The sequence below is a fragment of the Oncorhynchus mykiss genome, chromosome 23 (assembly GCF_057628025.1).
Source record: "Oncorhynchus mykiss isolate SJ-2025 chromosome 23, ASM5762802v1, whole genome shotgun sequence".
Taxonomy (NCBI): Eukaryota; Metazoa; Chordata; class Actinopteri; order Salmoniformes; family Salmonidae; genus Oncorhynchus; species Oncorhynchus mykiss.
Window position 1 is genome coordinate 2,834,857 of NC_143044.1, and position 16,236 is coordinate 2,851,092.

General features: G+C 44.6%; 1 protein-coding gene across 11 annotated transcripts in view; it reads right to left on the reverse strand.

Moving 5' to 3' along the window:
• The window catches only part of LOC110502227 (vinculin), a 59,126-nt gene that overhangs the window by 25,489 nt on the left and 17,401 nt on the right, over positions 1–16,236 (reverse strand). For 6 of the 11 annotated variants that reach the window (XR_016490892.1, XR_016490891.1, XM_021580088.2 and 3 more), the window contains exons 3-10: positions 15,803–15,953; positions 8,285–8,393; positions 7,627–7,749; positions 7,074–7,234; positions 6,428–6,518; positions 6,129–6,276; positions 3,937–4,090; positions 3,648–3,823 (exon numbers count right to left, since the gene is read on the reverse strand). Coding sequence is in view for 9 of the 11 variants with exons in the window: in XM_021580088.2 (XP_021435763.1) it covers positions 3,648–3,823; positions 3,937–4,090; positions 6,129–6,276; positions 6,428–6,518; positions 7,074–7,234; positions 7,627–7,749; positions 8,285–8,393; positions 15,803–15,953 (1,113 nt within the window). In the remaining 2 variants the exon portion in view is untranslated. The remainder of the gene's footprint in view (positions 1–3,647; positions 3,824–3,936; positions 4,091–6,128; positions 6,277–6,427; positions 6,519–7,073; positions 7,235–7,626; positions 7,750–8,284; positions 8,394–15,802; positions 15,954–16,236) is intronic. The other 5 variants (XM_090216594.1, XM_090216593.1, XM_090216591.1 and 2 more) reach the window with 2 other exon arrangements.

Sequence of the window (16,236 nt, forward strand, 5' to 3'; positions counted from 1 at the left end):
CCCCAAAGCCTTAAACACGGGCACCCTCATAGATATCATCCTAACCAACTTGCCCTCTAAATACACCTCTGCTGTCTTCAACCAAGATCTCAGCGATCACTGCCTCATTGCCTGCATCCGTAATGGGTCAGCGGTCAAACGACCTCCACTCATCACTGTAAAACGCTCCCTGAAACACTTCAGCGAGCAGGCCTTTCTAATCGACCTGGCCGGGGTATCCTGGATGGATATTGATCTCATCCCGTCAGTAGAGGATGCCTGGATATTTTTCTTAAAATGCCTTCCTAACCATCTTAAATAAACATGCCCCATTCAAGAAATTTAGAACCAGGAATAGATATAGCCCTTGGTTCTCCCCAGACCTGACTGCCCTTAACCAACACAAAAACATCCTATGGCGTTCTGCATTAGCATCGAACAGCCCCCGTGATATGCAGCTGTTCAGGGAAGCTAGAAACCATTATACACAGGCAGTTAGAAAAGCCAAGGCTAGCTTTTTCAAGCAGAACTTTGCTTCCTGCAACACTAACTCAAAAAAGTTCTGGGACACTGTAAAGTCCATGGAGAATAAGAACCCCTCCTCCCAGCTGCCCACTGCACTGAAGATCACTGTCACCACTGATAAATCCACCATAATTGAGAATTTCAATAAGCATTTTTCTACGGCTGGCCATGCTTTCCACCTGGCTACTCCTACCCCGGTCAACAGCACTGCACCCCCCACAACAACTCGCCCAAGCCTTCCCCATTTCTCCTTCTCCCAAATCTGCTCAGCTGATGTTCTGAATGAGCTGCAAAATCTGGACCCCTACAAATCAGCCGGGCTAGACAATCTGGACCCTTTCTTTCTAAAATGATCTGCCAAAATTGTTGCCACCCCTATTACTAGCCTGTTCAACCTCTCTTTCGTGTCGTCTGAGATTCCCAAAGATTGGAAAGCAGCTGCGGTCATCCCCCTCTTCAAAGGGGGTGACACTCTTGACCCAAACTGCTACAGACCTATATCTATCCTACCATGCCTTTCTAAGGTCTTCGAAAGCCAAGTCAACAAACAGATTACCGACCATTTCGAATCTCACCATACCTTCTCTGCTATGCAATCTGGTTTCAGAGCTGGTCATGGGTGCACCTCAGCCACGCTCAAGGTCCTAAATGATATCTTAACCGCCATCGATAAGAAACATTACTGTGCAGCCGTATTCATTGATCTGGCCAAGGCTTTCGACTCTGTCAATCACCACATCCTCATCGGCAGACTCGACAGCCTTGGTTTCTCAAATGATTGCCTCGCCTGGTTCACCAACTACTTCTCTGATAGAGTTCAGTGTGTCAAATCGGAGGGTCTGCTGTCCGGACCTCTGGCAGTCTCTATGGGGGTGCCACAGGGTTCAATTCTTGGACCGACTCTCTTCTCTGTATACATCAATGAGGTCGCTCTTGCTGCTGGTGAGTCTCTGATCCACCTCTACGCAGACGACACCATTCTGTATACTTCTGGCCCTTCTTTGGACACTGTGTTAACAACCCTCCAGGCAAGCTTCAATGCCATACAACTCTCCTTCCGTGGCCTCCAATTGCTCTTAAATACAAGTAAAACTAAATGCATGCTCTTCAACCGATCGCTACCTGTACCTACCCGCCTGTCCAACATTACTACTCTGGACGGCTCTGACTTAGAATACGTGGACAACTACAAATACTTAGGTGTCTGGTTAGACTGTAAACTCTCCTTCCAGACCCATATCAAACATCTCCAATCCAAAGTTAAATCTAGAATTGACTTCCTATTTCACAACAAAGCATCCTTCACTCATGCTGCCAAACATACCCTTGTAAAACTGACCATCCTACCAATCCTCGACTTTGGCGATGTCATTTACAAAATAGCCTCCAATACCCTACTCAACAAATTGGATGCAGTCTATCACAGTGCAATCCGTTTTGTCACCAAAGCCCCATATACTACCCACCATTGCGACCTGTACGCTCTCGTTGGCTGGCCCTCGCTTCATACTCGTCGCCAAACCCACTGGCTCCATGTCATCTACAAGACCCTGCTAGGTAAAGTCCCCCCTTATCTTAGCTCGCTGGTCACCATTGCATCTCCCACCTGTAGCACACGCTCCAGCAGGTATATCTCTCTTGTCACCCCCAAAACCAATTCTTTCTTTGGCCGCCTCTCCTTCCAGTTCTCTGCTGCCAATGACTGGAACGAACTACAAAAATCTCTGAAACTGGAAACACTTATCTCCCTCACTAGCTTTAAGCACCAACTGTCAGAGCAGCTCACAGATTACTGCACCTGTACATAGCCCACCTATAATTTAGCCCAAACAACTACCTCTTTCCCTACTGTATTTAATTTATTTATTTATTTTGCTCCTTTGCACCCCCATTATTTTTATTTCTACTTTGCACATTCTCCCATTGCAAATCTACCATTCCAGTGTTTTACTTGCTATATTGTATTTACTTTGCCACCATGGCCTTTTTGCCTTTACCTCCCTTATCTCACCTCATTTGCTCACATCGTATTGTTTATACTGTATTATTGACTGTATGTTTGTTTTACTCCATGTGTAACTCTGTGTCGTTGTATGTGTCGAACTGCTTTGCTTTATCTTGGCCAGGTCGCAATTGTAAATGAGAACTTGTTCTCAACTTGCCTACCTGGTTAAATAAAGGTAAAATAAATAAATAAATAAAAAATAAAATAAAAAACCACAAATAAACAGCTTAGCCTAAAGATCACATATTGAAAACAAATCAATTGAACTAAAAACTCCACACATATTTTGGAATTTCTGTGCCTCGCTAATCAATAGGCTGTTTTTTCAGTGAATGTTCAATGTTTTTTCAGTGAACCTGCATATCATCATCTTCACTCTTATGTGGCACCAATGTGAAAGGGTTTATGGCAGGGGGAATGGTGTTGCAGTAGACTAGTGTGTGGTGTGGGAATAATTACAAAATAATTACAAGCGAACCTGGGGAGCTTTGTGTTCACATTGCCCTAAAAAAATGGAACCGGACAGCGGAATTCAAGCGAACCGAACTCAGACCACCTCAGACCTCTGAGATAGTCTCAGTTTGATTCCTTTCGGGGGCTCTTTTGAGGGGTCTGAGTTCCTTTGGAGTGTTCACACTGGACAAAAAAAAGTGAACTGCACTGAGTTCACAAAAATGTATGCGAAAACACCCCGAGATGTCAATAGCCGTCAGCAGGCGCTTTAAAACTAGGCAATTCAGATCAATCAAATTGTTCTTAAACTTTGTTGTCTTGTCTTCTGTTGACTTTTTAATCTGGACTGTCTCCAAACCATCCCAAAGAAAATATGATTTGTGGGTGCACGTGTCCACTCTACATGTGTTGAACCTGCTATAGTGGGCAGACAGACTCAGCCAGACAGGGCTCCCTGGGAAGGGAGAACATGCTGGTGGCATGAGGTTGCAGCATGTGCCTAAAACTGAAAAACTGACAATCACACAGATGACAACATTTATACACAGTGTGGCCTGCAAACAGACAACAGTAGTTACCCATAGTATGGCCTGCAAACAGACAAAATATACACACAATACAATATAGACAACAACAGTTACACGCTTGAAAAAACAGGCAACAACAAAGAAACAAACAAATTTACCGCTTGCGTAGCTCCACTAGTCGTGCGGTGAGCCCCGCAATCTCATTGATGGATCTCTGGATGTCGTCTCTCTCGAGGAGGTCTTCGCACAGGTCAGCGATTTTTTGGGCATTGGCCAGCAAGGCTCTGATGTTTTCTGCACCCTCTGGACCCCCATTATGATCTGCCAGCCATGCCTATGAGGCACACACACATACTTTACCTTTTAGGTTTTGTCCTTTTAAAATGTAATCTGATATTTCGACCAACCCAGAAACAAAACGTCAAATATTGGTATGTGTGTGCAGACCTGGGCAGCATCCAGTCTCCTAGCGAATGCCAGTTTAGCTTTAATTAAAGCCTCGAGCCTGCGGGTGGCACTGTCCACTTTCCCAAGCAGCAGGTCCAGACCCTGAGAACACTGACCGGCCCGCTGAACACATAGTGGAGACAGACCATGTCCTCTACAGGAGGAGATTATACACACACACACTTTAACACTTAGCAGCAGGTTTAATGTATTGTAAGATTGTCATGACCATGTATAATGTGTTAGAATCAACTCAACATGAAAATAAATACCAGCCATTAGAAAGTTGAAATGCTGATACATATAGACATAACATTAGGGAAGCACGATATATCGGTAAGTATATCGGAATCTGACGATATTAGCTAAAAAGGGCAACATCGGCCTCGGCCCAATGTCTAGTTTAACACCGATGTGCAAAACCGATGTCAAAGCTGATGTGCATACCTATATAATGTAGGTAGATGACGTAACGACGCCACAAAAAAATACAGCATTCCTAACCTAGCCCACAATGTCTGCTATGTGGATCTATTTTGAAGTTTCAAAGGAAGATAACAAAAAGGCCAGTAGCACAATGTTTGTGCTACTATTATTTCCCAAGAAGGGGGGAAAGTTAAATATTTCAATATCACAAACCTAATTACTCATTTGAAAGTACATCACCCCCAGATGTTCAGCGACTACTTAGGACAAAAGCCCTTGACAATCAACCGTTCTCTGTCGTGGATAATGTTGGCTTTCACCAACTGGTCGAGCACCTCGAGCCTCGGTACACATTATCAAGTAGGCGCTATTTTTCAGATGTTGCCCTACCGGAGTTAATCAAATACCCTCTATTCAGGGACAACGTTTATTTGTCACGTAGACCTTACAGTGAAATGCATACTTACAGGCTCTAACCAACAGTGCAAAAAAAATGTATTAGGTGAACAATAGGTAAGTAAAGAAATAAAAACAACAGTAAAAAGACAGTGAAAAATAACAGTAGCGAGGCTATATACAGTAGCGAGGCTATAACAATAGCGAAGCTATATACAGGCACCGGTTAGTCGGGCTGATTGAGGTAGTATGTACATGTAGATATGGTTAAAGTAACTATGCATATATGATAAACAGAGAGTAGCAGCAGAGTAAAAGAGGGGTTGGGGTCTTATTGCTTGGGGGTAAAATCTGTTGAGAAGCCTTTTTGTCCTAGTTACACAGTATTGTTGAAACGCACATCCATGAGCTACTTGCTATGGGTGTCACTGCTATTAGCTTAACGACTGACATTTGAACCAGCGATGTCCACCCCATGAGCATGTTGAGTCTGACAGCACAGTGGGTCGATTTCGTACTGCGGATATGCTCAAGAATGTGCTGGTTCTCATACCGCTGCTGCCATTTCAATGGCATTTGAGAACATGTTTGAAACATGAACACACTCTTAGCTCCATTCGAACAACTGACTCGAGAAATAAGCTCATCAACTGTGTCTGCATCAGACGTGATACTCTCTGTCATGGCATTGAAACGCCTGCTCAACAAAACTGCCGACAGACCGTGGGGTTAAAGCTTGCAAAAGTAGTCTACTAGAGGCTGTGAAAAAGCAATTCAGTGGCACTCTCTCTGAACCTGTTTACTGTGTCGCCACCATGCTTGATGCTAGGTACAAGGACCGCTCCTTCGATGCAGACAAGAAACAGGGTTTATGTGAAATGTTACAGACACAGCTGGACAAGATGGAAACGGATACATTGACAGTGCGCACCGAAGAAGAGAACCCACGACAGAAGAGGCCATGGACAGACAGACCTGAGACTTCACTGCTTGACATGTATGATGAAATCCTGGTTGAGAATGAAACGACTGAACAAATGAACAACGAAACAGCACAGCAAGTACGTGAAAGAAATAGGTTTTGATTATGTTTTACTGGTAATGGGGACATATGTAAATGCCAACAAAATAACTTTTTAGCCAGTGTGTGTGTGTTTCAACTATTTAACTACTACAATGCTTAAAGGGCCGCACATTTTCTTTATATGGGTATCGGGTTTTTTGGCAAGGAAAATATTGGATATCAGTATTGGCCAAAAAGGTCATATCGGTGCATCCCTACATAACATAACGTAAGCCTTATCATGCGAGATTGGAACGGCTTATACATGGTTATTATAACAACGAGCAAGCACACACACACACAGTACCTGACACGTAGCTCTGTGACCTGGTCAGTCATCTGTCCCAGAGTCTTTGCTGTTCCAAGTGTGTCTCTGCGTTCCCTTCCAGCACACAGTTCTCCTACCTTCCCTGCCTCATCCAATATCACACGCACCGCTACATCCCCGGGCTCGCCTACACACACACACAATGAATTAACCATAAGGAGTGCAGTGCTAGTATTGTGAGGATGTCACTATAAGGATGATGGGGCAGGCAGGTATTTGGGTAGACTATCACTGGACCATGGCGGATAGGATTATGGATAGGATATGTGTGTGTGTACCTGGTTGTCCATGGGAGTCTTTGAGCCAGCCTTTCGCCATGGTCATCTTAGCCTCTATCACCGCCAGAGAACGTTTCATACACTCCATGTCCTAGAGAGACACAAAGAGAGCAGTTATACACTCACACACACACGCACTCACGCACCCACTCTCCTCACACAGCATTTACAGACATGCACACACTCACGCTCTCTCTCTCACACACACTGCAGCATGGCAGAGGGGAAAGAGACAGGCTTACCTTCTACAGGGAGGAAAAGAATGAAGGGAGAAAAAAGAAAATAGTTATAACAGAAGCCCAACAGAAGAAAAGAGTGGAAACTAAAGAGAGAAAGTGAAGTATGCATTAAGACAGGGTTTTTCCAATCCAGTTCCGGAGGTCAATAGTACTGCTGATGTTCACCCTGCCCTCTATTCAGGGACTAATTCAGATTTGGAAAACAAGGCGAGTGGACTCTCTGGTCAATCAATTAATTGCCAGGGAGAAAAAAACCAGCAGACCACCAGACCTGGATAGGAACACCCCTGGTTTAGGAAATGCTGCGTCTAGTGTAGAGGAAAATGGGAAGGGAGGGACTACCAGAGACTGGTGTGTGTCTGGAAGGGGAGTCAGGGGGTGAAGTGTGTGTGTATGTGTGTGTGTACCTTGTTGGCCCATGTGTCTTCATCCCAGGTGGTAAGCTGTAGGACTCTGATGATCTCACTAATCTCAGCACTCATCTTCTCAAACGTAAAGCATCTGTTTCTCTCTGCCTCATCCACCCCAGCACTATGTGTGCTCTTAGTCGCTACAAATATCTTTATGGCTGGTGAGAGAGAGATGGGGATTACTGCAGAGTACATGGACTAGTGTGTGTGCGTGAGTGTGCATCTTTGAGAGAATGAGAGCCTGAGTGAGTGTGTATAGCGAAATGGTGGGCTGGGAGTCATTCTGCCAGAGCCAAGTTCTAATTACCACTGCAATTATCAGTGCTGCTATGACAACTCTGGTATCTGCTGGGCGGCTGTGTGTGTGAGGAGTGTGCAGAGAAGACAGACAGACACACACAAATAAACACAGAGAGACAAAGCTCATATGAGAAGAGGCAATAGTTGTTTGACAGTGTTCATGGAGGTGAGCAAATTCACACACACACACAAACACCAACAGAGAGAGAGAGAGGGAGAGAGAAAGAGAGAGACAGACAGTCCGACAGACCTGATATGAGTACAGGCAGTAGTTGTTTGACAGTGTTCAGGGAGTTGAATAGCATCTCTCTGTGTTCCTGATGGGTCAACTCCTGCTGTCGCTTCTCAATCATCTTAGACATCTTAGTCATACCTGTAGCCAATCACAACACGGAGTGAAAAATATCCTGAACCAATTATCTTCATGGTCAGAGGTTACCTGGTGTTCTTAGTGTAGGTTATCAGGGTTAGAGATCAGGTTAGAGTTTCAACCTGTGGTCTGGTGGTCCACATTTTTTAAGAGATTTTATTTTATTTTGTCAATATTTTTTTTCTTCCAAAATTAATAACAGTATTATTGGTATTCTAAGCAATTTAACGTTACTTTTACATTACTTTTCACAACTCAAATTGTTAATAATAATAGGGCTCTAATCTATTACCTTGTCTAGTTAAATAAAGGCTAACTAAAATAAATAAAAAGACTCCACGAATGGTGGTCCTCATGAACTTTTGATGTTGATTTGGTGGTTCCCAGAAGGGAAAAGGTTGGAAACTGCTGGGTTAGAGGTCAGAGGTTATGGGACAGAGGCTTAAGGTGAGGTCACCTGGTCCCAGTTTCTTTGTATAGGTGATCAGGGTTAGAGGTTGTTCAGAGGTTAATGGTCAGAGCCTACAGGTGAGGTTACCTGGTCCTAGGTTCTTGGTGTAGGTGATCAGGTCCTCCATGGTCTCCACAATCTCAGCTACAGTCAAATACTCCAGGATCCCCTTACACACACGAATGATCTTACGCACCTAACAAAAAAAAAAAAACACATGTACACAACAGATAGTTAAGCTACAGCAACTCTTAACCATAATAACCTTAACATAACATAGCAGGTGTAAAATAAATGCCTGAAACTAGATCCCCTATATACTGGTCTTGACGCGATGAAAAAAAAAACTGTTGGGGGAGGTTTTCTTCTGCATTGGAGTTAAGATGGAGTGCCGCCTTGTTAACGTCCAAAAGCGTCCGGTTGTTGGGGTATCGGCAGAGGCTACCATAACCCTGACCTTATCTCTAACCCCCTGGCTCTAACCCATAACCCATCTAACTGTGTGACACCACAGCACACCCAACAGGACTGACCAACAAAAATGTAAACGCAACTTTTACTGAGTTACAGTTCACATAAGGAAATCAGTCAATTTAAATAAATTCATTAGGCCCTAATCTATGGATTTCACATGACTGGGAATATAGATATGCATCTCTTGGTCACAGATACCTCTTAAAAAAGATAGGGCCGTGGAACAGAAAACCAGTCAGTATCTGGTGTGATCACCATTTGTCTCATGCAGCGCGACAAATCTCCTTTGCAAAGAGTTAATCAGGCTGCTGATTGTGGCCTGTGGAATGTTGTCCAATTCCTCTTCAATGGCTGTGTAAAGTTGCTGTATATTGGCGTAAACTGGAACTCGCTGTCGAACTCGTCGGTCCAGCGCATCCCAAACCTGCTCAATGAATGGTGACATGGATGGTGAGCGCATTTTTCGCTTCCAGGAATTGTGTACAGACCCTTGCGACATGCATGCATCACATTATCATGTGATGGCTGCGGATTATTGGCACGACAATGGGCTTCGGGATTGCATCACGGTATCTCTGTGCATTCATATGGCCATCGATAAAATGCAATTGTGTTTATTGTCCGTAGCATTGCCATCAGAAAAAGCATTCCCCGTACAGTTCAAAACAGGATTCATCCGTGAAGAGCACACTTCTCCAGCATGTCAGTGGCCATCAAAGGTGAGCATTTGCCTACCGAAGTCAGTTATGATGCCGAACTGCAGTCAGGTCAGGACCCTGGTGAGGACAATAAAGTACATAGATGAGCTTGCCTGAGACGATCTCTGACAGTTTGTGCAGAAATTCTTCGGTTGTGCTAACACACAGTTTCATCAACTGTCCGGGCGGCTTGTCTCAGACAATCCCACACGTGAAGAAGCTGGATGTGGAGGTCCTGGGCTGATGTGGTTACACGTGGCCTGCGGTTGAGGCCAGTTGGACGTACTTCGATAGCAAATTTGAATTTACAAAAAAAAAATGACGTTTTCATCTTTTGAGCTTCTAGTCATGAAATCTATACAGCCTACTCAAATCACTTTTTATAGCTACTGTTTACAGGCCTCCTGGGCCATATACAGCGTTCCTCATTGAGTTCCCTGAATTCCTATCGGACCTTGTAGCCATAGCAGATAATATTCTAATCTTTGGTAGCTTTAATATTCACGTGGAAAAGTCCACAGACCTACTCCAAAAGGCTTTCGGAGCCATCATTGACTCAGTGATTTTATTTTGATTTGAGTGGGTTTTGTCCAACATGTCTCTGGACCTACTCACTGTCACAGTCATACTCAATGCTGTCTGATCTAGCTGACACCTAGATTTTTTGACATAATTTCCGGTCACAACTTGCAGACTTTTTTACGTGTTGCTGTGCGTTTTGTTGCCAAACTTACTTTGCTACCTGACAACTTTAAGGTTTTTACTTTTTAATAACCGTTTATAATTTTTGTTTTTTCCCTTAACTTTATTTTTTCATTCAACTTTTTTACTCCGGACGCTTTATCTGGACATGGTTCGTCAGGACCTCCAACAGCCGAAGCTAAGTAGTAACATTAACATTATGCTTTATCTGGACATGGTTCGTCAGGACCTCCAACAGCCGAAGCTAAGTAGTAACATTAACATGATGCTTTATCTGGACATGGTTCGTCAGGACCTCCAACAGCCGAAGCTAAGTAGTAACATTAACATGATGCTTTATCTGGACATGGTTCATCAGGACCTCCATCAGCCGAAGATAAGTAGTAACATTAACATGATGCCTTCTAATTGCAGTCGCTGTACTCATAATATACAGGAGAACGATCGCCTTACGGCGAGGATAGCTGTGCTACAAGCCCAGCTTAAGACGCAATGGTTAGGCAAGGGTAATTTCAGTGTAGGAAAGGATGAAACAGCGTCTGTGCCACCAGTAACTACAGATAGTAACGTTAGTATAAATCCCCTCGCACGGTCCCCGCAGCCGGACAACTTTCTCACTGTTTCTGGAGGGAAATGCTGTAGGAATGCTCAACCGGTGTCGCTCATTCAGCCGACAGAAACTTTCAACTGGGTTTCCCCATTAAGCAACAAGTCGGAGTCAGAGGCCGAGCCTTCTCTGGTCTCTACTCCTCCCGTTACGGGGTCTGAGACACCAAAGCTTCCCACCATTAGCTCTGACAAATTGAAAACTCTAGTCATTGGCGACTCCATTACCCGCAGTATTAGACTTAAAACGAATCATCCAGCGATCATACACTGTTTACCAGGGGGCAGGGCTACCGACGTTAAGGCTAATCTGAAGATGGTGCTGGCTAAAGCTAAAACTGGCGAGTGTAGAGAGTATAGAGATATTGTTATCCACATCGGCACCAACGATGTTAGGATGAAACAGTCAGAGATCACCAAGCACAACATAGCTTCAGCGTGTGAATGAGCTAGAAAGATGTGTCGGCATCGAGTAATTGTCGGTGACTTTGATATTCACATGGAAAAGTCCACAGACCCACTCCAAAAGGCTTTCGGAGCCATCATCGACTTTTTTTGGGGGGAGTTTTGTCCAACATGTCTCTGGACCTACTCACTGTCACAGACATACTCTGGAACTAGTTTTGTCCCATGGAATAAATGTTGTGGATCTTAATGTTTTTCCTCATAATCCTGGACTATCGGACCACCATCTTATTACATTTGCAATTGCAACAAATAATCTGCTCAGACCCCAACCAAGGAACCTCAAAAGTCGTACTATAAATTCAGGCAACACAAAGATTCCTTGATGTCCGTCCAGACTCCCTCTGTCTAACCAAGGAGGACAAAAATCAGTTAAACACCTAACTGAGGAACTCAATTTAACTTTGCGCAATACCCTAGATGCAGTTGCACCCCTAAAAATGAAAAATAATTCTCATAAGAAACTAGCTCCCTGGTATACAGAAAATACCCGAGCTCTGAAGCAAGCTTCCAGAAAATTGGAACTGAAATGGCGCCACACCAAACTGGAAGCCTTCCGACTAGCTTAGAAAGACAGTACCGTGCAGTATCGAAGAGCCCTTACTGCTGCTCGATCATCCTATTTTTCCAACTTAATTGAGGAAATAAGAACAATCCGAAATTCCTTTTTGATACTGTCACAAAGCTAACTAAAAAGCAGCATTCCCCAAAAGAGGATCGCTTTCACTTCAGCAGTAATAAATTCATGAACTTCTTTGAGGAAAAGATCATGATTATTAGAAAGCAAATTACAGACTCCTCTTTAAATCTGCGTATTCCTTCAAAACTCAGTTGTACTGAGTCTGCACAACTCTGCCAGGACCTAGGATCAAGAGAGACGCTCAAGTATTTTAGTACTATATCTCTTGACACAATGATGAAAATAATCATGGCCTCTAAACCTTCAAGCTGCATACTGGACCCTATTTCAACTAAACTACTGAAAAAGCTGCTCCCTGTGCTTGGTCCTCCTATGTTGAACATAATAAACGTCTCTCTATCCACCGGATGTGTACCAAACTCACTAAAAGTGGCAGTAATAAAGCCTCTTGAAAAAGCCAAACCTTGACCCAGAAAATATAAAAAACTAAAATCGGCCTATATCGAATCTTCCATTCCTCTCAAAAATGTTAGAAAAGGCTGTTGCGCAGCAACTCACTGCCTTCCTGAAGACAAACAATGTATACGAAATGCTTCAGTCTGGTTTTAGACCCCATCATAGCACTGAGACTGCACTTGTGAAGGTGGTAAATTACCTTTAAATGGCATCAGACCGAGGCTCTGCATCAGTCCTCGTGCTCCTAGACCTTAGTGCTGCTTTTGATACCATCGATCAACACATTCTTTTGGAGAGATTGGAAACCCAGATTGGTCTACACTGTCACGAACGTTGTAAGAAGCGGACCAAAGCGCAGCGTGGTGTGAATCCATTATTTTATTGAATGACGAAAAACACAAAGAACACTTAAACAAAAACAACAAAACGAACTTAATGCTATGAAAACGAGTGCTGACACAGGCAACAACACAGACAATAACCCACGAAATACCCAAAGAAGATGGCTGCCTAAATATGGTTCCCAATCAGAGACAACGATAAACACCTGTCTCTAAATTAGAACCAATCTAGGCAACCATAGACCAACAACAACCTAGATGAAAACAACCCCATGAATCTACAAAAAACCCTAGACAGTAGAAACACCCTAGAATGAGACAAAAACACACATATCACCCATGTCAAACCCTGACCTAACCAAAATAATTTAAAAAACAAAGGATACTAAGGTCAGGGCGTGACAGTTCCCCCCCCCCCCCCCCACAAAGGTGCGGACTCCGGCCGCAAAAACCTAATCTAAAGGGGAGGGTCCGGGTGGGCGGGCTTCTTTCACGGCGGCGGCACGGGTGCTGGACGTGGACCCCACTCCACCGTAGTCTTAGTCCGCTTTTGTGGCCTCCTAGGAAAAGCGACCCTTGCCGCCAACCTAGGACTGACAACCCTACTAAAGGGCCCCACTGGACTGAGGGGCAGCTCTGGACTGAGGGGCAGCTCCGGACTGAGGGGTAGTTCAGGACTGAGTGGTAGCTCAGTGCTAGCCTCGCTACACTGGCTTCCTGTCAAGGCAAGGGCTGATTTCAAGGTTTTACTGCTAACCTACAAAGCATTACATGGGCTTGCTCCTACCTATCTCTCTGATTTGGTCCTGCCGAACATACCTACACGTACGCTACGGTCACAAGACGCAGGCCTCCTAATTGTCCCTAGAATTTCTAAGCAAACAGCTGGAGGCAGGGCTTTCTCCTATAGAGCTCCATTTTTATGGAATGGTCTGCCTACCCATGTGAGAGACGCAAACTCGGTCTCAACCTTTAAGTCTTTACTGAAGACTCATCTCTTCAGTGGGTCATATGATTGAGTGTAGTCTGGCCCAGGAATGTGAAGGTGAATGGAAAGGCTCTGGAGCAAAGAACCGCCCTTGCTGTCTCTGCCTGGCCGGTTCCCCTCTTTTCACTGGGATTTTCTGCCTCTAACCCTATTACAGGGGCTGAGTCACTGGCTTACTGGTGCTCTTTCATGCTGTCCCTAGGAGGGGTGCGTCACTTGAGTGGGTTGAGTCACTGATGTGATCTTGCTGTCTGGTTTGGCGCCCCCCCTTGGGTTGTGCCGTGGCGGAGATATTTGTGGGCTATACTCGGCCTTGTCTCTGGATGGTAAGTTGGTGGTTGAAGATATCCCTCTAGCGGTGTGGGGGCTGTGCTTTGGCAAAGTGGGTGGGGTTATATCCTTCCTGTTTGGCCCTGTCTGGGGGTATCATCGGATGGGGCCACAGTGTCTCCTGACCCCTCATGTCTCAGCCTCCAGTATTTACACTGCAGTAGTTTATGTGTCAGGGGGCTAGGGTCAGTTTGTTATATCTGGAGTACTTCTCCTGTCCTAGCCGGTGTCCTGTGTGAATTTAAGTATGCTCTCTCTAATTCTCTCTTTCTTTCTCGGAGGACTTGAGCCCTAGGACCATGCCTCAGGACTACCTGGCATGATGACTCCTTGCTGTCCCCAGTCCACCTGGCACTGCTGCTGCTCAAGTTTCAACTGTTCTGCCTGTGATTATTATTATTTGACCATACTGGTCATTTATGAACATTTGAACATCTTGACCATGTTCTGTTATAATCTCCACCCGGCACAACCAGAAGAGGACTGGTCACCCCACATAGCCTGGTTCCTCTAGGTTTCTTCCTAGGTTTTGACCTTTCTTGGGAGTTTTTCCTAGCCACCGTGCTTCTACACCTGCATTGCTTGCTGTTTGGGGTTTTAGGCTGGGTTTCTGTACAGCACTTTGAGATATCAGCTGATGTACGAAAGGCTATATAAATAAATTTGATTTCATTTGATTTGACTTCCAAATTCCCTAAAACAATGTTGGAGGGATCTGTTTCACCTGTCTTCGTGATTGTCTCTACCACCCTCCAGGTGTCACCCATCTTCCCCATTATTCTCTATGTATTTCTACCTGTGTTCTCTGTTTGTCTGTTGCCAGTTCATCTTGTTTGTCAAGTAAACCAGTGCTTTGGTTTCTCAGCTCCTGCTTTTTCCTGTCTCTCTTTTTCTCGCCCTCCTGGTTTTGACCCTTGCCAGTCCTGACTCTGACCCCGCCTGCCTGACCACTCTGCCTACCCCTGGCCCTGCCTGCCGATCTGTAACTTTGCCCCACCTCTGGACTATTGACCTCTGCCTACCCTGACCCTGCCTGCCGTCCGGTATCGTTGCCCCACCTCTGGTTTTCTGACCCCTGCCTGCCTTGACCTGTCTATTGCCTGCCCCTGTTGGATTATTAAATCATTATTAATTCGACGTTGTCTGCATCTGTGTTTTACCTTCATACCTGATATATGGTCGAGAAATTAACATTAAATTCCCTGGCAATAGCTCTGGTGGACATTTCTGCAGTCAGCATGCTAATTACACACTCCATCAAAACTTGAGACATATGTGCTGTGTGACAAAACTGCACATTTTAGGGTGGTCTTTTATTGTCCCCAGTGTAATTATCATGCTGTTTTGTCAGCTTCTTGATTTGCCACACCTGTCAAGTGGATGGATTATCTTGGCAAAGGAGAAGTGCTCACTAACAGGGATGTAATCAAATGTGTGCACAAAATTTGAGAGAAATAAGCTTTTTGTGTGTATGGAGCATTTCGGGGATCTTTTACTTCAGCTCATGAAACATGGGACCAACACTTTACATGTTGCGTTTATATTTTTGTTCAGTATAATAGGATCTCTTCACTTTGACCAATTCTCCATGGATTTCTTCATTGACATGGATTTAACAGTGGTGAAAACTCCCTCCAGCCAATGCTTGCAAGTGCACACTTAAAGGATGTTGTTGCTTGTGATTGTAAATACAGTTTCACAACTACCTACATCTTTCCTTTTGAACCCTGCGTGTGTGTGTGTGCGTCTTGTGATGTAAGTCTTGTGATCGAGGGGAGTTGTGGTCGTTCAGTACCAGGGCAGCTGGTGATGAAACAGTGTGATGCCTATTACACTGCTACAGACAGACAGACAGACAGACACACACACACACACACACACACACCACCCCCCCCCCCCCCACACCTCAGCTTCGTCGAAAGTGAGCAGCAGGTCTGAGGTTCCAGACAGGATTCCTCTGGAACCGTCAATGAGGTAGTCTCTGGCAGGGACCGAGTAGGGATCCGCCTTCAACATCAGAGCTGCCTGCACGAGCTTAGAACACGCATTCTCCACCCTGTTAGAACATAGACCATAGAACCAGCTTAGAACACATGCATTCTCCATCCTGTTAGAACATAGACCACAGAACCAGCTTACGATATGTGTTCTCTACCCTTTTAGAACATAGATCAATCTTAGAAAAGGTGTTCTCCACCCTGTTAGAACACAGACCATAGAACCCTCTTAAAACAGACATTTTCCACTGTTAGAACATAGATACAACTTAGAACAATTTACCTACAGTACTGGATATATAACATGAATTATTATTGACAGCCCAGAGAAGGAAGGAAGGA